This window comes from Chlamydotis macqueenii, chromosome 9, assembly GCF_036417535.1.
Source record: "Chlamydotis macqueenii isolate bChlMac1 chromosome 9, bChlMac1.mat, whole genome shotgun sequence".
NCBI lineage: Eukaryota > Metazoa > Chordata > Aves > Otidiformes > Otididae > Chlamydotis > Chlamydotis macqueenii.
Window position 1 is genome coordinate 17700280 of NC_141564.1, and position 22080 is coordinate 17722359.

At 44.5% G+C, this 22080-nt stretch overlaps 1 protein-coding gene across 3 annotated transcripts in view; it reads left to right on the forward strand.

Annotated features, from left to right (window-relative positions):
* Positions 1-22080, forward strand: part of AP2M1 (adaptor related protein complex 2 subunit mu 1) — a 29354-nt gene that overhangs the window by 1730 nt on the left and 5544 nt on the right. For 2 of the 3 annotated variants that reach the window (XM_086754326.1, XM_086754327.1), the window contains 5 exons: positions 10175-10287; positions 15665-15930; positions 17344-17426; positions 21589-21724; positions 21821-21962. In XM_086754326.1, the coding sequence (XP_086610452.1) occupies positions 10214-10287; positions 15665-15930; positions 17344-17426; positions 21589-21724; positions 21821-21962 (701 nt within the window). In that variant the 5' untranslated portion in view covers positions 10175-10213. Of the gene's footprint in view, positions 1-3835; positions 3954-10174; positions 10288-15664; positions 15931-17343; positions 17427-21588; positions 21725-21820; positions 21963-22080 lie in introns of those variants that run through there. The other variant, XM_086754328.1, reaches the window with a different exon arrangement.

Sequence of the window (22080 nt, forward strand, 5' to 3'; positions counted from 1 at the left end):
ATCTTGCACCATTTTTTCTAAGCTTATACTGCTAAAGATGATTAGAGCGTTTAAAGGCTGTTGTTAGGGATAACTGGAGGATGGACAGAAGTACAGCCTGGGGTGTCAAAATATAATTGATCTGTACGACAGAGTCAGCTTCTCTCCTTTAGTGAATGACCTACGGAGTTAAGAATTATTAGCAAGCCAAGTATTATTTTGATCTCAGCAGGAGGTTGGCAGCTCAGCTAAAAGCTTGCAGGCTGGGGCATGGAATGTGAAATGCAGTTATCTGCTCTGCAGTAGTAGTAGAGAGAGAAGCACTGTCAAGTGAGGGTGCCTTGACCATTGCTGGTCTGCAGAATATAAGCTCTTACTCGGACTGCAGTCCATTGTCTCTAACCTCTTCTGTTTGAAGATGAATAGAGTGCAAGTCACTGTTCAGGTTTCTAGCTCAAGAGTGAAAAGCAGGTAGAAGTTGCTTCAGACCGACTTCAGAACTGCCTTGAAGAACTGGTAGAAAGGGAAGAAGGCATTGGGGCTGTTCAGGTAAGATTGGACTGAAAATAAGATGGAGAAGTATGTGAAATGCTGTTCCTGTGATGTTTTACCGGAGTAAGGGAGCTTCTTGTGTTTCCCTGTGTCAGTATTTATCTCTTGTTACTCTTTAGACTGGCTGCGTGCAGAACGGCACGCAGAAGTAGACTGTAGGAGGAGAGCCTGGTAAGAATTGAATGTGCTTCTTTTCCTGCCCACTGGTTATGGGGATTTATGGGATTGGGTTTAAAATAGGAACGGTTTCTCTGAAACTGATGGGTTTATCTCTGTAGCTCTTTAGCTCACGGTATGCCTCTTAATTAAATTATGCAGCCTGTCTTCCCCAGGATGAAGTGATTGCAGCTACTCTTGTTTAAAACCAAGTGCAGCAAAGCTTAGGTGCTTGGATTAGCTGGTGGGGTGATGACATCGTTGTAAACCTTAAGCCTTTTGGTTTGATAATGGCTAGCGCTAGCTGGAAAGGACTGATATTCTGAGTAACTGCCGTTTGCCAGAGCAGCCTGACTAATCCTGCTACAGCTTCAACTGTTGTCACTTGTCCAAGATCACACTGGAATACATAAATTGTTACAGTTGGTGATTTACCCTCAGCCCTCTGGGCGGGAGCTGCAATACCTCTCCTGGTTTCTTCCTGGATGGGAACTCTACCAGCTAATGTACCTTGAACTGCTTAGTTAGATAAGCTCATTAATGCACAGAAGTCTTACTTACCGGTAAGTCAGAACCCAAACTTTCTTTTAATAGACTACTAAATGGGTTGGTTGCTTTACACCAGCTTATGAACTGACTTGTGATTGCTGTTTCCTACGTGTGCTGTGTAGATTAGAGAAATAAGCATTCCTGTTTTCATTCAAACTAAGTGATACCTGTGCTGTGGGAAACTCCTAGCTCCTCAATGGGCATGACAAAGCCAGCAGGGTCTTGCTACTATCATCTTCTGTTTATTTGTACCCTGTACTTGATGGCACAGGAAACTCAATTAAGCTAACAGCTTGTCTCACAGTGGGACTGTGGCCAAAATGGCTTTGCGGGTGAGCAGGAGTCCCTTCAGGTCTGCTGATCAAGCCTCAGTGGCTTGCTCTGTCAGTCATTGAATTGAAGGTAACTGGCAGACCACATTGCATGCTTATTTTCACCACCTGTAGTGCTGGACTCTTTCTCTGGAGAGGTATCGCTGTGGTGAGAACAGCACCCACACAGCTGGCTTAATAAAATACAGCTGATCCCAAAGGTGCGTCCTAAAATGAACGGACAAATGCACTCAGCACTGTCAGGATGCTACCAGTGCTCGCCAAATCCTGAGGCTGTATGTGCTCCCGTGGTAGTGTGAAACTGTAGTTACATTGTTAAGGGCAGCATAGGAACTCCTGTTCCTGCTGTCAGGCTGCTTCTAAGCGTTTATTCTTGAGCTGCTGTGCTACTGCAGCACCTCTAGAGAGAGAGAATGTAGAGGATTTGCTGAGCAGACCTGCCGTGATAGCGGCCAGGCCTAGCTCAAGAGTTCAGCAGCTTCTACCTGCACTGACCTTAGAGAAACTGGCGTGGGAGGATACAGACAACTGCGTTTGCTCTTTCCTGAGGTAAAAATACCAATATATGCCCAAAGTTTATGGTGGCTCTAGTACTGTTAGAATGTAGGCACATTGCAAATGACTTGTTTCCTCCAGATGGTACCTCATTCTTTTAGAGCTAGAACAAGTATCTCTTGCCTGAATGTGAAGCTGCAGTTACTGCAGCCGTGTTACCTTCTACCACTACAAAAAACTGACTAACAGTTCGCTGTTTTTCCTAAGCAATGAATTTAAGCAGGTCATCTTTTTTATTTCTTTGTTTGTATTTATGCAAATACAGTAACAAAACGCAGACAACTGTGTTCCAAAGTTTGTGGTGTAGATTGAAGCCAGCACTGTTCCTGCTGGTGCAGGGAAGGATTAATGGTCTGCATGATATCACCTGAAACACTTTAGGTTATGGGACAAATATATTGGAGAAAACAACTTCTTTGAATGTCTGTGTATCTGGGATTTAGGCTAGAACTCGGCTTTGTCTTTCATACCCTAATGAACAGATGACTGTGGTAGTGGTGTCCTGTTACTACTGTGATGCTATGGCTTCTCAAGTGAAGAGACTATAGGAGGCAAATGGATGAAATAAAGACTGGAGAGACAGTGCTGTTTGCTGTGATGTTTCTGGAAGAGTTGCTGCAGATACAAAGGAACTACCGCAGAGGGAGCAAGCTGTGCTTGTTAGTCCATTCTTACGTCTGCCTTGTTTAGTCTAAGAAAGCTCCCTGCTGTATGTTGTTCATTTTTCTACAGCTGTTCTGGGTCAGAAGCCACAAAGAGGCAGCAGAAGTGGAAGGCTGGGCTCTTACATGCTGCAGGAGGGAGCTGCTGAATCTCCATTTGCTAAATGCAGGTTTAGGGCATCATCTCACTAGGTAACTCCCAGTTTAGCCACTTGTCACATCCCAGAATATGTGAAGCTACTGACAGCCCAGCAATCCTACTGCCTGAGGCTGTCCTGCTGACTGCACCCATGCGTTCCAATTGTGTGGCACAGTGTAGGTCTGAAAGGGTGAAGTCTGGCTTTTGGAGAGCCACCTATCTTTAGGTCAGACCTAATAAATAGAGCATTTTCCGTCTATGATAGAATCAGTGGACAAAATCAGGTTTTGAGATATTGTGCTTTATAGCATCTTTGTCTTTCTCTGGACTCTCTTGGTTATGGTTATGGTCTGCAGCTAAGCTGCTGCAGGCTGACTTCTGGGGCTTCGTCTAATGTGTGATGATAGAATCATAGAATGGTTTGGGTTGGAAGGGACATTTAAAGGTCATCCAGTCCAACCCCCCTGCAAGGAGCAGGGACATCTCCAACCAGATCAGATTGCTCAGAGCCCTGTCCAACCTGGCCTTGAATGTTTCCAGGGATGGGGCATCCACCGCCTCTCTTGGCAACCTGTTCCAGAGTTCTACCACCCTCATTGTAAAATTTTTTTCCTAATATCTAATCTAAATCTACCTCCCTCTATTTTGAAACCATTACCCCTAGTCCTGTCAAAACAGACCCTACTGAATAGTCTCTCCCCATGATGTCACGCTTTGTCACAGCGTGAGCAGTGATGTGATTTGAGATGAGTATGCTTGATTCTTTTTAGAAGGTGTATGTTACCCTGTCAGTCACTGTAGGTCAGGCTAATCCTGGTGCTTTTCAGTTACGTAACTACTGAAATGCATTCAAATCTGCATCCTAGCATTTCATTTTTATATGTGTTTGTTTGTTTGTTTGTTTTTTGTAGTTGGCTGTTTTGATGTTGTAACTCTGCCATGGTTGCTGTAAAGGTGTATCTTATGCTCTCATTTTCACCGGAGTGAAGAGGCATTCTGGAAGGCATTTCCATGTAGCCTTAACTCCTGGTGGGTTTATAAGCATGTATAAGTATGTGGTCTGTCTATGATGCTCTTCGTGATCCTTTTCCTTTCTATTTATGGATTGAAATAGAAGTATATGGGAATGTGAGTACTTGACAGCCAAGTAGGAAGCGTACTGGCCTTAGGTATTTGTAGGAGCAGCATTCAGATGTTAGATCTCATTCCTATCCCAGTATCTGGCTGCTTGAAGAATGCAGAGTGTATTGGGAGAGGACTGTTGTTGCTAAATAAAAGTGATTAGTCACCAACTGGTGTGAATTCAACATACATGTGTATCTTCTCTGTATCTTAACTAGAATAAATCCATCCATACTATAACTAGAAAAAGGCACTGTAGCTAGCAGCATGGAGCAGGTCGCCATATGTTCAAGCTAGCGAAACAGAAGGAGCGTAGCTACAGAGCTCTGAAAATGCAGTTGATGAACCATTAACCCAAAGGCTTCAACTAGAGTCTTGGTTTCCAGACATGTAGTGGTAAACAGTTGAAGTGATGGGCTTTGCTCTCAAACTGTCCCTTGCAGTGAGCTATTAGCCTGAGGAAACTCAAAAACAGTGTAGGGCAAGCTCCCTAGAGAAGGCTGACTGTGGACAGAAGCAGAATGAGTCATTGAAAGCTGATGGAGCGATGCTGGGAAGCTTTCTGAGTCATGTTGCTTCTGCGCAGCAAGCAGATGAACCCGTCTCCTGTGGTGGATTTCTTATTCTAGGACCTTCTGATTCCAGCAGCCGTGAGTCACTGAATGTCAGTCTCAAATTAATTTGAGCCCTGTTCCCTGCAGTTCTTAACCATTACAAGCGCTAAGATCTTTCATTTTCAAAGCTGATATGAAATGAAAACTATTCATTATTTAAAAACATGTGGAAGATCATACAAGTCAGAACTGTACCACTAAAAACCTCATTCTACTTGCAGTGTAACCTTGAAATAGCTGAAATGAGCATCTGTGAAACTTGTACTGAAGCGCAAATGAAGATCAAAACAAAGCAGACATTTTCACTGCAGCCACTTCAAGGAGAGCCATTGTCATCTTAAAGAGCCATTCTTCTTGCTAAGCTTTAAGCAACTTTCTTTTGCATGCTGCCTTTTGTATAGCTTTCCTCTCATCTGTTCATATATCTCTGGGCTAGTCATTCCACCTCTTGAGTTTCCAGCTGTGTGGACGTGCTCCCATTAGCTGATGGCAGTAACTCTAGTGGGGAGGGAGTGCAGTCACTCTCGTCTTGTGTCTGGGAGGGATGTAACGCAAGGCTTGAGCAGAAGACTGGAATTATGTCAGCATTCCCTGGACTTCCATCATGGGTAAATTTGCTGAAGGCAAGTTTAGAGGAGGGCACTGAGAAAGACCAAAGCATAAAGCAATTTCCTCATGAAGAGCAACTGAGTAAGGTGGGAACATCTCATTCTGGGAAAGGGGTGGTGAAGGCAGCGGAGAAGATTTGCAAAATCCTGAATGGCCTGGAGATAAGAGTATGGGGGCTAGTTCTTAATTGCTTCTTCGTGTACTTGGAGTGGAGGTCATTAAACAAAGCTGAGGGAAGGAAGAAAAAGCAGGTTTAAAGCAAAAAGAAGAGTGTTCTACACAGTGGTTATAAAGCTGTACACTTTTTTTTTTTTGCCCTGGGATGCTGCTGATGCAGAGATTCAAGAAGAAACTGGGTAAATACTTCAAAGAGAACCATTGAGAGTTCTAAAATAAAAAAGCCATTGTGGAGGGATCTCCTGGGGAGTGTTTTCTTGAGCTGTCCTTACTGTTACCGGACTGTCCCTTCATTGCTGACACTGAGCTAACGGATCTGCGGTATGAGCCACTGTGGCTCTTAAATGTGCAAGTGGAGCTCATTAAGTTAGGAGCTACCTGCATGGAAAGTGTGAAGCCTGAACTCAGCTCCTGGTATATTTGTGTGAGGAAGAAGCCTAGCATTTCTTTGCAGTGACAAATAATTTTTTAAAGACTAACACGATGATTCAAGTTGCTTCATCTGCTTTCCATGTAACACATTTTTACTAACATATAAGATAAGCCGTTGACTCTGCTGCCTAGTGCTGTGGTGCAATTAAAAATGCTGGTATTTTTGCCCGAAACTTAAGTGAAGCTATTACAGAACATGTTCTAACCTAACATATGAGAAAGCATAGCCTCATTATTTCAATCAACACTTAAAGTTTGTAGATCTTCCTAAGAGAGAGCTTTTAATATCCTACACCGAGCTTGATCAGCAGCCTTCTACATGTTTTATAGTAAGGTAGTAAATATTCAAATCAAGCCTTTTTCAGAAAGTGATTGGCTTGTCATGCTAGCAAGAAGCTGTCTTATATATGGTGTGTCTAATCTTGTTGCTCATCAAAACAGACATTTCCTTTATGCTGAAAATAGTGAAACAAATAACTTAAGCAGCATTAAAACCCAAGAGGGAGATATATATATTTTTTTTTTTTAAGACTAGGATGTGCTTTCTAGGAATCTTCTGGAAGGGGTTTGTGGGATTCATATGATCCAGCTTTGACCAGTTGCATAAGCTTCCAGGCAACTATTCTCTACCATTTAACTCTTAAAGAGGATGCAGGAACTCTTTCACATTTGGTAGCAGTAGTCCATATCTGAATGTGGAAGCCTGTACCAGACTGAAAAGACATCCTTGTCTCTTATCTGGAATGAAAAAATGTTAGGAAACAATTTCCTAGAGCAGGCAACAAGCTGCTTTCATTATCATAATGATTCTCCCCCCATCATTTGGCCTTTGTTGAATGACCTTTCAAATGTTTGCTGCATTACAACTTCAAGCATCTGCCAGACTTCTTGGGCAACTATATTCAAACAGATACTCTCCGTGTTTTGGGTTCTAGCCCTGCATGTTACCTTTCAGTGGCCTCCTGCATGCCTGTTAGCCATGTGTGTTTCATGTAAGTAGTAAAGAGTCTGTGGTACAGCCCCTTCCTTAAATTTGAGAACCTGGTTTTGTTCTGTTGACAAATGGGATTGTCGCTGTCCTCTGGTGTGGGGATGCCGGCCTTACTGCCAGCCACACTGTGTAGCCTCTGTCCCCCTACATGGGGCAGTGAGCAGCCACAGAAGGCTCTTCCCACTCTGTAACTACATGGGAATCTCAGGCTCTGTGCTGCTTCTCTTAATAGGTTTGGGTCCAGAGACTTATCCTAGAAGTAAATGAAATACTTGTATTGTGAAGTTACAAAAGTGTCACTAATGAAACTGGAAGAAAAACCTGTTTGTGTTCTGTGCTAGATGGAGTCTCAGACATCAAAAAATGTTGATGGCAGTGCCGCATGAAGCCACTGACAAGTGGCAGGAGGCAGCCTGTTAATAGCAAGAGACACTCGACCAGCAGAATGTGGAAGTAAAAGCCAGGAAGTTCACTACTGAGCTTTGGGAAAACTGCTCATCTGTCTTTCTTGCTATTTTGACTTAACTGACGTTTTTGATTTTTTTTTTCTTCTTTTTTTCCTTTTAATGAGCAGAAGCAGCCGTCTGGTAGCTGAAGACCCATAGCAGAGAAGTATATGTAACTTTACTCTGAGGATGTATTAGGTGTAGCTAAAAATGTTGATGTAAACGCTTATCAAATTCAAAGCTTTTTTTAAATGTATTTCTGAAGCTAGAAGTAGTGGTTGCACTAAAAATCTTCATGTCTGCAGTAGTCCCTCCAAATAGGGAGCTGCTTTAGTTTCTTGAACATAACTTTTAGAGGATATATTGCTCTTAATACTCCAGGCTTCTACCCTGGAAGTCCTTGTGTCCCTCTAATGTGTGTAGTGGTTTTGTGTTCTTTTTTCCTGACCTCTGAGATGATCTGAGGCCAGGTCGTTTTAACTTAATTTTTGCTATGTTCCTGAACAAACACATATCGGTTCAGCGTCAGCATCTGTCTCCAGGCCAGCCTTTCCCTATCCTTTCCACCCACTCAAGACAACTGGGTGTAGGCTAACCCACCCTAACAGCAGTGTGGACGTGGCTGGTTATCTAATGCTCTGCAGTGCCAAAGCTGAGAAATACCTACGTGATCATCCCAAGACCTAGACATGAGGCTTGCCCTGTCGTGTTTATAGTGCTCTTCTTTGGGCTAAGCCGACCAAGCAGTTGCTAGAGTGGGTATTATGACTTAAACCTAAGTGAATAGGAATGCATATGACTGCAGGAGTGGGATCTAGTAGAGTAGCTGTGTATTTAAAAAAAAAAGTCATGTTTTCTGCCTCAGTAATGTCTACCAGCTTTGTAGTTCTCTTCAAAACAATCTTCCTTTGAAGACAGGGGATTAGCAGTTAAAAAAAGTAACTTTGGAGGCAGTAGCTCCCAATTAGAGTGGCTCATGGTTGAGGTCTCCCACTCCAGTGACAACCTGTGGGCAGGCTGCTCTCAGTTTGGACTCTGATGGGTTACTGCTGCTAGTGATCAGCGAAGGCTGTGATGTTGCTACATAATTATTTTTTTGAACAAGCACTCCAGATGCCTAAGATCAAGTAGCTTACCTTAAGTAACTAGGATGGCCCCATTCCTCTGGTCACCTTTCATGCTGTATCCATACATCTCGAATGCAGGATGCTAGAAATTAGGTCTGAGGACTCTCGCTGAAGACATTAATTCCAAGCTGTGAAAGCAGTTAAAGCACAAGGATATGTAGACTCCACGTGTGTTGTATTGTGGCAGTTCTCCATGACCCTTTGTTTTATTAAACCAGTGAGCTGCTTCTGGTCTCACTGCACTGTTGCTGGTATGTGGATAAGAAATACACAGAATGAGCTGTTGTCTAAAAAGCTTACCTGGCTAATGACAACTGCTAGCTCTCCATCTAGTTATTGAGGCAGCCTGACTACGAGGCACCTATGATCCCAAGGAGATCTGTGTTGAATTTTGTTAAGATGCTGCTTAAATAATCCTTATGTGCAAATGTAATGGTTGGAAGCGTTGAGTTACTGGACCAACTGGGTCAATGGTTGCTACTGTGGAATCATTGTCTCTTTAAGTTCCGTGGTCTTCCTAGGCTTTTGTAAAAGCAGTAGTAAACCAAGGTGTACTTGCTGCTGAGAACCCTGTGCCATACGGTGATAGGCTTGGTGACATCTCAAACACTTGTGTGAACTGCATGCAAAAAGCCTGACTAAGAACTGAACCTGATTTGCATCTTGGTCACTGGGGAGATAGACACTTTATAGTAGAAATAAGTGGTCCTGATTTGCTTGTAGTTCCAGGCCTGTGTGTCTTCTCACATTCAGGGGCTAGGCCAGATACTACTAACACTTGATGCTTCATCCATCCATGGTGATGCGTGGAAGAGAAGTAAGCCTGCGTCTGTTTCAGTGCTAACTTTAATCTTCAGTCCTGGCTACAAATTGCAGTCACATTCAGAGCCTCATGTGTTATAGGATGCATTGTAGCTGTGTGTACTCACTTAGACCTAAGTGCTTGAGTTGCTTCAGATGAGCTCAGGATTTCACTCAGCTGGGCCTCTGTCGTGATTCCTGTGGTGGCACCTTAGGTCTGGAACAAGGCTATTTGTTGCCGATAGCTTCGTTGTTGAGTCCTTGTTACCATGTCCCTCAGAGGGGCAGTTCTGCAGCAAACATGAGGCAACTCTGATCTGGAGAGACTGGCATGTAGTGAGGGGTGTAAGTCTGTTGTAGTACATACAGTCTGGTGTGCACTGGGAACACACACTTTTCCATATAAAATCCCAGCAGATCAAAAAGTATAATCTGTAACTGCAACAATAAGGCTACTTACCTCCTCTGCAGAGTAAAACACTGTTTCTAATAGTCCTTTATAAGTAAGGAGCTCTGTACTCTCCTCTCCAGGCTGTAAGCGTGAGGCAGGTCGTCACTTCCAGCATCTGAGCTGCCCCTGAGTTGCTGTCTGCCCTACTGGGCCTGAGCCTTGTGCTAGCCTGGCTGGATGCAACAGTAGGTGGGGGAGTAGCCCACACCATCAGACTTCCAGGAGTATCTCTGAGCATCTCTGCCTCCCCTGTCCCTCCCTGTAATCTGCTTGATTTCATTGCTCCTGTGGCATCAGGACGGGTGTTGTTGGGTCCTCACCACCGCAGGTGCTGTAGGAAGTGCCTTCTGCTCCTGGCTGGGGATGTGTGTGACAAAATGTGTCTGTGCCCTCGCTAATAGCCAGCAGCTGACAAAGTCTGTGCCTGCTGTACTGCTTGTTACTGTGCTGCATACTAATGTATGTCCTCTCTTGCTTCAGGTCTTAAGCAACATGGGAAGAGAAGACTAAAGTTCCATCATGATCGGAGGCTTATTCATCTATAATCACAAAGGAGAGGTTTTAATCTCTCGAGTCTACCGGGATGACATTGGGTAAGTATTTCTCTTGCATCCCTGGTCTTTGCATTTTTGTCTCATTTTGGTGTGGACAGCAACCCAGAGCTGCTTTGTTCTGCATTAGCTGTGCATGCATGTAACACTGCAACTCAACTTGCTGCTCTAGGCTTAGTTCAGGCCTACAGGCAAACTTAGGACTTTCTTTTGGGTGGTAGACATCTGGCTGTTACTAGAAATGCTTCAGCAACATGGACTGCTACTGCAGGAGTCTAACCAGCCTCACTATAATCGTTAGAACTTTATGGGAGTAGTAATGTGGGAACTGTCTGCCATGCACTATAACCAGGGCTCTGAATTAGTTTCAAACACAAATGTCTAGCATCAAGTACAGGCACGCAGAAGACAGTCTATGGTCTTTGGCACTTGGAAAGTTGTGTCTACAAGCAGTCTTGTAGTAACCACAGCTGTGTGCTAAAAGTTGGCATTCTGTACCCCAGCTTTGTGTGGCAGCCTTGTTTGTAAAAAGCTTACGTTCATTAGGTAATTAAAGTTGTGGGAAGTGCTGAAAGCCTTCAGTAGATTGTAGGTGTCTCACTGAACTTCACGCAAGTGTTATGTTGCTCACTTAGACTGGGTCTGTACAATCCTTAGGCTGCTAGTTCCCAGAAGGGACCTTTCTAAAACTTTGGTGTCATAGGCAGTGGATAGTGCTATAAAGAACCTGATTTCAAGTGATGATGCTGCTTGGACTGAAAACCTTAAGCAGCTTTCTTGCACAACACTACTCTTCCTGGTGGGTTTTCGTTAGTGTTAGGCATGAGGTGGAAGTTAGTAATTGAACTTAACAGAGTCAAAACATTGCTGATGCAAGCAGGGCTGTGGTAGGTGTTAATTCAAAGTCCAACAACAGAGATCCTTTTGGCTAGTTTAGGAAGAAATAATTTGTAGCAGGTCTCCACAATGAGTAGTGGCAAGGTGTTCTGTGAAATAAGTTGTTGCCATGAATTAAAAAAACAAAAACAATTGTCAAGCCAGTCTGCCTTCACACTGCTCTAGTCTGGTAAGCGTGTCCCTTCTGGTTATGGAATGTCTAGTGGAGGTTAAATTGCTTGCACTGTTTCATTGGTGGAGTAGCAGTCAACACAGTGTCTGTAATAAGGCTTCATCTAATGAGCTTTAAGTATCTCCTGACTTGCTCGAAGTCAACTAAGGCAGAGTAAAGTAGCTGTTCTAAGATTGGCTAAGTTACTCCAGGTCTTCCACACAGAGCTGAGCCAAGGAAGTATTATATTTCTGAAGCAGGAAACTGCTGGCTACAAAGTTTTACCTCTCCCCTGTTCTACTAACTCCTTTCACTCTGGAATCTTTGATAGCTGAAGCTCTTCAGAGCAATTTGTATGCCAGATCTGACTTTCTAAAGTTCCCCTAATTAATAGATTTTACAGTGATTGAAACAAACCAGGCTGATTATTGACGCATTTTGAGAATACATTGTGTGCAGGGCTAGGGACACTGTTAAGGCAGTTTCTGATGATAAGGTTTGTTTTTTTTTTTTCTCTGTGGCTTGCAAACTTAAAGCACTTAGATAGGATTGTGCTTGAACTGATGTTTGTTGAAGATCTTTTAATTTACATCTCCACAGCCAGCATGCCCTTTAAACTGGAGAGTGAAGTTGTTGTTTTTAATGTCGTGACCTTCTGTTGCTTTTTGTCATGGTTTATTCCTCTTGTAAAGTGAGTGACTTGTTCAGTACATGATAAAGTACTTCTTGCCAGCTGGCCAGGCAAAACTAGAAAACAGGATTTCCTGCCTGATCCTATCTTAACTCTTTCCTTTGGCAGAGGATGCCAAAAAGGTTCAAGTGTTTTCTCTAGGGCTTCAGGAGTCAGTGTTCCTTTGAGTGAAATTCTCCTTTCAGTTCCTGTGAAAGTGTCAGCCTTGTGACTTAGGTGGAGCTGGTGCTGGCTATTAACCAAGCTTGCTCCCCAAGGTGTCAGATTCCTTCTGAAACAGGCCTTGAAACCTGGTTTGCAATTTTTTAGATAAGTAATCTTATTTTTAAAGTTGTCTTGAAATGGCTAGGTCTCATCTTCTCATCTTGTGATATAATCAAGTAACAGAATCTTCAGCTCTATAGCAAGCAAGTGGAGTAGACTGTCTGCCATTTCCTAGTATGAACACTAGCATCAATACCAGGTCTACTTAAAGGTTTTTTAGTATCCTAACCTTCAGAGGGAGCAAGGGAAAGGAATAGGCATGATACTGTAGCTTCTACTCAACTCTAACCAAACAACCAGATGATAGACTTCTAGAGTACTATACAGATTTAAATTCCTAGGGATAGATCTGAAGTACTGAGGGCTGAGCCTATCCAGCTTGTCAGGAGCTAGGCTCAATGGGAAATAAGCATAGCTGCTGCTTGTCTTTATGCTGGCTCTGAGCGATTGACCCTTAAGACTCTGGTCTTGGCACTTGCCTTTTGCATTCTGAAGCCTCAACCTGTGTGTTGGGAGAGACTAAAGGTTATCTCTGGTTATGAGAAGCCCTCCCCTTGCACAGTTTAGGGTTCTAAGTAAGCACATGCTATCTCGAATGTTAATGATCAAAGTGGTGATCAATGAAGTAACCCTTCCCTTGACTTTGTTAAAGGCAGAAGTACCACAAAACTTGGACTTTGTTTGCTTGCAACTTAGAATGGCTTTAGTGCATGTAGCGCATCTGTCCATACAGCAGCTAGCTGCATGCATAAGCAGCCTTTTAAAAAAAGGCACTATGCATTTAATTCAGGATACCATGGAGGGCTCTACTGTGATCTTCAAGTGCCTGTTCTTCAGTGACATAGTCATTGGAGAACGTACCTGCATTTAAAAATGTAGCTATTTAATAAAAATAAGCTATTTGAAATTGAGCAGCTTACATGACAAACTGCATGCACTTTAAACATAATAGGCGTTTGGTTTCTGAGCTTCTAATACATCACTTCAGCTTCATTGCTCTTGATCCTTAAGGAAAAAGTGCAAGCTGGATAGAGCAGTGTCTGAATCTGTAGGATTTGCTGTATCTCTCCAGATGTGCTCCAGCCCTATCAAACTTGCTGTATTTCCTGTTGGCTGTACGAAGCCAGAAAGCATCAACCCAAACAGCTTCAAATGAGAAGTCCTGTCATAGAAATGCCCACTCAGACTTGTAGCCCTGTTCTGAGGCAGACTGGGAAGAAGATACGTGATACTCTACGGTCCCCAGGCGATGCCTCAAATTGAAGCTTTGGGGTTTTTCCCCTCCAAGGCCTGCCACTTGTATTAGCACAGCAGACTGGGTATCACTGATGTGATATGGATGCAGCTTATCTGGACTAAAGGCCCAGTTAGCCCTAAAATTCAACCAAACACAAGCCTGCCAACGCTGGCAGCCTGACCACGGCATGTCAGTGTTGTGCCTTGTGAGGGCTTCATTGCTGACACAGCTTGTTACTGTCCATCCAATACCACCTTGGCCTTTGTGCCCAGGAGCAGGGGGAGGGGGTGCTGTTTGGTATCTCCTTATCTCTTTGGATTCATTGTGCCTTGTGTGTGTGTTTCTAACCCTTTCTCTTGTTGCTGTCACTCCTCCTTTCTCCGCTGGCGCCATTTCTGTCCATCCCATCTCATTGGCTGCTGTAGCAATAGGTAAGAGACGCGTGGTAGGCAGTGACTGGCACTGCACAGCGGGCAATTAGTGTCACCAACCTGAGGCTTCTCCTCTAGCATGCACCAGTCTGCTTGGTTTGATTCTGGTACTAGTTCTTAGTGGGTTAGAACTTGAGGCTGGGAGGGCTAATGGTCCAAAACAAGCTGAACTTTCCTTTCAAGGCTTACTGGAGGGGAGGAATGGGACTTTTAGATATCGTTATTTTGTAGTAGATTAAATTACTTTCTTATGGAAAAGCTAAGGTAGAAATTAAACATTAACTCAAACTTGCAAACCTTCTGGGGCAGTAAAACCTGAGAAGTATTTGAAGGCCAGAATTTTGTTTATGGGGGAGTGTGTTTACTGATGAAGCTTCTACATATGTACCCAGACCTTCAAGGAGCAAACACCTGCTGTGGTAGCATATGTTCCTTTGAATATGCTTTGTTTTCAAACTCGGAAGTGTCTGCTGAATTGCTGACAACCCTCAATGCTTATGAATGTTTGTATGCCTGTAGCCTTGCTTGTGAGGATATTATTACTGTTTGCTCTCAAACATGGTTCTGGTTCTGTGTAATCAGCACCATGGTCTTGATGCTGCAGTCAGAAGACCCATGAGTAATAAAACACAACTAGATGAATCTTGGCTTCGTGTGTAGACTATTGCTTTAAGTCTTGGTCTTGTCATATAAAGCACTCTGGCTTCCTTCCTGTGTTCTTAGAATGGGTGGGCTTTAACTTAATTTGGGGAGTTTATCCTGACTTGTAGTTACGTGATGAGGAAATTCTAGTGTGGAAAAGCTGGCATCCAGAGTGCCACTCAGACATCCCTGTTTACCCAGGAGGAATTTGTTCCCTGTCACTAGTGTATGGATTAAAGATTGCAGCAGCTAGGGGAAGCCTGCACAGCACCTTTTTGGGGCTGTGCAGAACCTCTTTACTGTAAATGGTACTGGACCATCCAGTGCACATAATGCAGTGCCACTAGCACATTGCACTGTGGGGACCCTAAATCCATCTGCCAGAGACCTATTCTGAAAGCTAGCAGGCTTGAGAGGACACATGTAAGTGGAAAGCCAAAAGTGTTCCTTATCCTGCTTGCTGCTTTGAGCCTGCCCTCCATGGTGCCTGGGGTATGGTGGTGAGGTAGATCTGAGAACTGAAGCTCCCTTCCATGCTGTACCTGGGCAGTGACTTCTATCCAGTGACCTGGGTAGGTTTTGCTGGTTTTTTCCTCCATAGTATGTCTGGGAGGAACTACCATTGACAAATATCTTGAGAGACTACAGCTTGCTTTGGGGCAAGAGTATGAAGGCCTGGGCATGCAGTGTAGACAGTAACTGTTTGGTCAAAACTAGGCTCTTCTTTGAGCCATTACTTGCTATGGTGTTTGTTCCTGGCTACGGCAATCAATCGGGAGCGCTAGTAAAATTAATTGAAGGGAAGATTCCTTTGCCATCTAACTATAGATGGAGGATAGTTTCTCCTTCTGACTACGGTTGCACTGTAGTTCGAAACTCCTTAGAGATCAGTAGCACCCTGTCTCACCTTTAGTTTGTGCAGAACTTAATGTCTAACTCTGCTCAGAGCCTTCAATTCTTCTTCTTGGAGACGTCCCCAGGCACCCTTCCGAAGTGAGCTTGGTGAATGTAGTTCAGTTTCTGACTAATCGCATAAGCAGAACTGTGCAGCCAGCTTGTTATCACAAGTGCGCTGTGCTAATGTATCTTTGGTGGTGATCTTGTAGGCGGAATGCTGTCGACGCCTTCCGCGTCAATGTCATCCACGCCCGGCAGCAGGTACGCTCGCCTGTCACCAACATCGCCCGCACAAGTTTCTTCCATGTCAAGCGTTCCAACATCTGGCTGGCTGCTGTCACCAAGCAGAATGTCAACGCTGCCATGGTCTTCGAGTTTCTTTACAAGATGTGTGACGTGATGACTGCCTACTTTGGGAAGATCAGTGAGGAGAATATAAAGAACAACTTTGTGCTGATCTATGAGCTACTGGATGGTGAGATGTTTCCCTTATCTGTTACGCAATACTGCACTTGCTCATTCTAAAAACCCTTAGCTTAGTTTGTGGTAATAATCCTTGAAGTATTTTTAACATGTGTGACTGAGTTCAAAATTACTTGTTCTGCTTTCTAATGCCACCTATACTGTAAGCGTAGCTTTCTGTTGACTGTGGCTTACTTTGCTGAAGTGTTGGGAGCTGTGCATTTGTATAAATGAGGCAGCTGGTACTGGACCCCAGCTTCTGACTGGATCCTGTGCGGATGTATGGCTGTTGTTGCAATGAAGTATATAAAAGGACCATCATTAGCACCTCTAAGGCCAGCCATTCCAGCTAGTCCCCAGGTGGCTCTAGTGCTATATGGTAGCAGTCACCCTACATGATAGCAGTCACCACAGGCTGCAGTTGGTTGCTACTCTTGGGTTGCCTCTTGGGGTCAGTTCTGAGACAGAAGGAAATCAATAAAACCCAACCTATTCTGTCCCCAGCCCTCCCTCCCCTGGTGATACAGCTCCAGATTTCACCATAGAATAATGGTACAGTGTCTGTTCAGCTCCTGGTGATATCAGCCTGCCTGTGGAGATTGCCCTTGAGCTGTCCCTGTTTCGCATAACATGAGCACTTTGTATTAGTTATGCTTCAATTTGTTTTCTAGACAAGGCACCATGCATGTATGTCCTGGGATTCTCAGCCAAAGGTCACAGTGACTGATGGGTTCACTGTTCTCTCTGGGCGTACCAAAAGAATGCTATCTCTGCTTTACTCGATCACTGCTGTCTCCTGGCAGGCCCAGCGAGATCAAAACCTGCCAGCGTGGTGTTACTCAGTATTCATGTTAGTGGTCTTCTCTCCGCTGTATCTCTTGTGGGTTGTTCCCTTCCTCTGAGGAGAGTGCTGTTGAGTACACTAGCTGTCTGTAGTTAACATCTGTTTCTCTCTCGCACTGATCATCCTGCAGTGCCACTACTCTGCTGTTATTTTTTTAAGTTCTGTTTTTTGTTACATCTTCATATGAGAAGCAAAACCTAAATAAAATGCTGTGAAGATAGATAGTTCTGCTGTTGGATAAACCCTCTTCATTGTCCTTGGCTGTTTCTGTAAAAACTGTGTGCCCTGCGTATATGGCTAGTCTAGTTGGTATTTAGTCCTGAAGTGCAGTTGTATTTAAAAACCAACTAATTCATCAGTTGGACAGCTTTTCATCACCCCCTTCTCTCCAAAATATTGCACAGGGAAGTCAAAACAAGGCTGTTTCTTTTCCCTTGATAAGGAATGCTCTAGAAACTTATTCAGGAATTTAATGTATAGGCAGTGTCTGTGCACTAATTGTCTCTCTCCTTAGACAAATGGTTAGCATGGTTGGCTTGTTTATACCTTGCAGCTCTGAACTAACCTTTTACCCTTCTGTAGAAATCCTGGACTTTGGCTATCCTCAGAACTCTGAAACAGGGGCCCTGAAGACCTTCATCACTCAGCAAGGCATCAAGAGTCAGGTAACCAGAGGAATTTGGGGTACAGCACTGCTGGTTGATTTTCTGTAAGCCTTTTCAAGAAAGTACAGTCTTAATTACCAACTAACCATTTGACCTGTGCTGGGTGGAGGTGCATGAGTAGATTGAGAACACCTGGCAGGGATGTAGCTCAGTGGCATCTCTCGGTATCTCTGCGTTTGTGTGACCTCGTGTTCCCTGGCACATGATAAGATGCGGGAGGAAGGGCCCTGAGCTAGGATAATGCCAATCCCTTGCATGTAAATGATTGTCAGTTTCTGACAAAGGATAAACAAATCTACCTGCTGAACCAGAAATAGCTCTTCTGTGTGTGAACCTCACTGAGCAGGTCTGTTCTCCACCAGCCTTCCTTTGAGCTGTCAGGCTTCCAAGCCTGCCTTGTAATGAGGTATTCTTCAGCCTTGTGAATCTTGCTGTCAGTCAGGAAGCTGATGTTATTCTGTTGCTACCTGTAACTTCTTTGCAGATCAACATCGGTACCGTCTGAGCTTTCTCATGTTAGAGATGAGAATATCAATGGTGCATTTGGCACAGTATTAACTCTTTCAACAAAGTTTAAGGGAGGTAGAAGATAAAGGACACTTGGGGAAAAGACATTTAAACTGTACTGTTCTTGGGGGTGTGCTTTAAACTAGCTTTAATCGTAATCCAGGCTCTAGTCCTCACAGCTAAGCTTTCCATCTTGGACGGCTTGTGCTCAACCTCTGAAACCAAAGGACTGTTACAGTCACTTTCTTGTGTCCTCAAGGAATATTGCTCACCTTGTCCGTCTGACACAGCTATGCGACTCGTAATGAGGACCTAGCCTAAGACTCAGTCCTCTCCCCTGTGTAGCGGGTGAGCCAGGAGAAAAGCGGGGAGTCAGTTTGTGCTGAAGCTGTTTGCAGGAGAAATCTGGGTGAAACTTCAGCCCCAAGGTACAAACAGAAGCAAAGTGCTAAACAAGAGCCTGTCTGGCAAATATTCTTGTTAAGGATAAGCAGAGGTCAAAGTCTCTGGAGGCTCTGTTTTAACTCTGTTCATCAGCACTGACTTCCTAAGAGCTTCTTTTTAATCTGCTAGTTGCAAGACTAGCTGCATCTCTCAGTAAGACAGTGAGAGAGAGAAGCTGCCCCTGAGCAATGTACTTCCCGCTAGAACAGCAGTGTTTTGCAAGAGGGTGTGCAAACATCAGTGGCCAGATGTGAGCGCATCCGGTCTCAGTCCCCCCACCCCGAGCCCCAGTGTAAATCACTCTGGCCTTCTGCAGACTGACATTTTGGGCAGTCAGCACTCAAGATAGCTGAGTCAGCTCCTGTTCCTAGGAAAACTCAAAACTAACCACCACCCTCACTTCCTTCCCTAGCTCTTTTTTATTTTTCCTGCTCTTGTCTGTTTTAACACTCTTAAACTGTTTGTGTGCAAACCGCTGTCACGGCATCTTGCTGCGTTCAACAGCAGGTTTAGTCCTTCCCTTACAAAGAATTTTGGACTACAGCTTTTCATAAGTAAGCAGTTATTCTGCTCTGTGTTGGAAGTTTGTGCAGCCAAGTTCAAAAAACAGAAGTAATCCTTTCCAAGCACAGTATGGCAGGGGCAACAGTTGAAACAGTACTTGCCATTTTTCTTTGTCTGCTCTCTACTGTGGTACATCTAGCCTCCAGCTCCTCCTTCACTTATGGCCAGCTTCTGGCAGGTACCTTGGACCAAAATCTGGGACTGGATGGCCTGTGTTCCCTTATCCCTGCTTAGTTCCTGATACTGCTTTCCTTGGTCTTGTGTCCTGAATTGAAGGAGCAAAATCCACAGCTATGGCAGATTTTCCAAACTGAACTTTTTGGCTTTGTTCTCAATGGAAGATTTGAGGCATACTGAGCTGCTGCCCTCTGAATGCCCACCCTATATGGCTACAGTGGTCTTTCCAGGGCTGATGATCTTGTATTCCAACATCTGCTTTTTTTTTTTTTTTTTTTTTTTGAGAGTGGGTCCAATATTGCTGCATTGCTTGTCAAGGGAATTACCCCTGTGCTGTGGGGATGGGGTGGTGTAGCACGTGGATTTTAGAAGGTGCTGATGTGCAACATGGTTTCAGTTCTAGTCCCTACCTATGAAGTAGGCCACTGCTCAAATAGCAGGACTGCAGGCCATGCTGAAGTCCTGTGTCGGAACTGATGCAAGCATTGGTTTAGATATCTTCCTTCAGCAGAGGCTAAACCTGCTCTTACACCTCGAGGTGGAGCTGTGCTCCATGTGCTCTTCTCACTCTTCAGCTCTTCGACTCCTGCATCTGTCCAGACTTCATTAATTGAATGAGTGTTGTCATTTTCTTCCTGTCAAGTGCTTTCTGGGAGTGTGAGTTTGTCAACTCCTCAAACCTTAGACATACTGTAGTGTTAAAATGCTAGTAGTACTTTTAAAAAGTGAGGAGAGGGCTGCCACCAGCTGCCAGAGTCCAGGAAACCTGCTTGTAGCTCTGCCTTTAACCTAGTCAGCATGCTGGCAACTGAGTACAAGTTGGATATTCTTGTCCAGCTAAAAAGCTGTCTTGTTCATCCAGCTCAGGGAAGCTCCCAGACCCGAGAAATTTCAGACCCAGGTGCCTTAAGTCCCTCCGTTAGCGAACACTCATGCTGCTGGGTGATCTCAGCTTCAGTGCTCCCCAGACAACTGCTACCATCCGGTCACTTTCTGTAGTGACCAGTAGAGGTTCACAGCACTGATGCTGTTACAGGAGATGGGAATGTCAGCCTGTGATCGGTGTCCCTTTGGAAGCTGGAGAACTGGGTATTATATCTGCATGTGCCTCTCATTCCTCTTAAGCCTGAACAAAGCATTGAATAAGGCAGATAAGGAGGCTTTTTTTGTGGGACAGGCAAGGGAGGTACTTTTTGCTGCATTGAGCAGTTACCTAGGCAGTTCCCAGAGGAGCGTTAAACTCTCTGCCTCTTGGATGTTACAGTAATGGCTGTGCTGGCTCAAGGAGTGACCATGTCTGTAGCAAGAGCATGTGTGAAACCAAGCCACTGCTGGTTTAAAGCTGAGATCATGTACTGCCACCCTGTGGGCCCAGTGCAAGGCTGCTGGGGTAGGACCCACTTCTGCGTTCTGCAGTCCTTCTGGTGGAAGAGGCAGAATTAACAAGGATGTAACTTTATACCGAACCCAGACTTAAGATGCCTGCAGTCCTGGGTGCCTCATACTTCTCACAGTCTGGGTATCTGTGCCATGGTACACATCTAGGGCTTGCTTTAGGAACAGCAATGTGAGGAGTCCACTCTGCATAGGAACATTAGTGGGAGTGGTATTTGGCCTGTCTGACACTCCCTCTGTTCTGCCTTGTATTCAGTGGTGTGTAATGCACTAAGCCTTGAAAGCCATTTCACTGCTAGGAGTGCTGGGTTTCCTGAGGGGAGCTAAAGGTCGAAGCCCCTCATCTTGTTTGTGCTAATTAGCTACCTAATTAATGATAAGCTGGCCTGCTTTGTTCCTGTCCTGAGGTAGCCCTAAGCCTAACCTGCCTCTTTCTACCTTCCTCCCTTTTCTTGCTATTGACCTGCTTGCCTGTTAACCCTGTATGCACCACACTTGCTGCTACACATCTACTTCTTGACTTCCTGCGTGTGACTGGACCCCGCCTGTAGCATCAGGTAGGAAACCACCTACTGCTTCTCAGCACAATCCTTAGTGTTCTAGGAGGCTTAGAGCCCGTGCATGTTAGGTTAGTCTCGGTGTGTAACTCTGACTGCAGTCATTAAGAAGCAGTCCTTGGGGACCCGCTGTCTTGTGACCCTGGAGTTTCGTGTTGGATAAAGGTGTGAACTGGCCTGTCAGCTGCTTCTCTGCTTAACGTGGATTGATGTCACAGTCTGAGGTGTGATTTGAATGTCACTGGTGGAGCCCGTGCCTCACTGCACCTAGATGTAGCCTCATGGGCTAACTAACAAAAGGGAAGAACCTTTCCTCCTGTTATGACCAATTTTTAGTTAGGCATAGGATTTGCTGTACTGAGGAGGGAATGGCCAAGTCATGGAGCGGCATAGACCCTGTCTAAGTGTCAAAAGCAGATGTGTGTAATAAACGGAAAGTGCTTGCTCTTAGGTTTAGAGTAACCTTTCTTAGTCTTTGAGTTTATCTAGAGGTCTAAGATGTCATTTCTTCCCTTCAGACTAAGGAAGAGCAGTCCCAGATCACCAGCCAGGTGACTGGACAGATTGGATGGAGACGTGAAGGCATCAAATACCGTCGCAATGAACTGTTTCTTGATGTGCTGGAGAGCGTGAACCTCTTGATGTCCCCCCAGGGTAAGTAGGAGGTGTAGAGCTGACACCTTTCTCCCTTTCAAGGTTTGTGAGTGAGACTTGTGTAAGTGTTCTGAACTGTGCTCTTATCTGTACCAGGTCAGGTTTTGAGTGCCCACGTCTCTGGCAGAGTGGTGATGAAGAGTTATCTGAGTGGAATGCCAGAGTGCAAGTTTGGCATGAATGACAAGATTGTCATTGAAAAACAGGGCAAAGGGACTGCGGATGAAACGGGGAAAAGGTAAGAGGCATTGGAGCAAAAACCATTTGCTACCAGGGACTCTTACGAAAAAGGGCAGCACTTAGTAGCTTTTCTGATCTGGCAGATGAAGCTAATCTTTTATTCCCTTCAGATATTA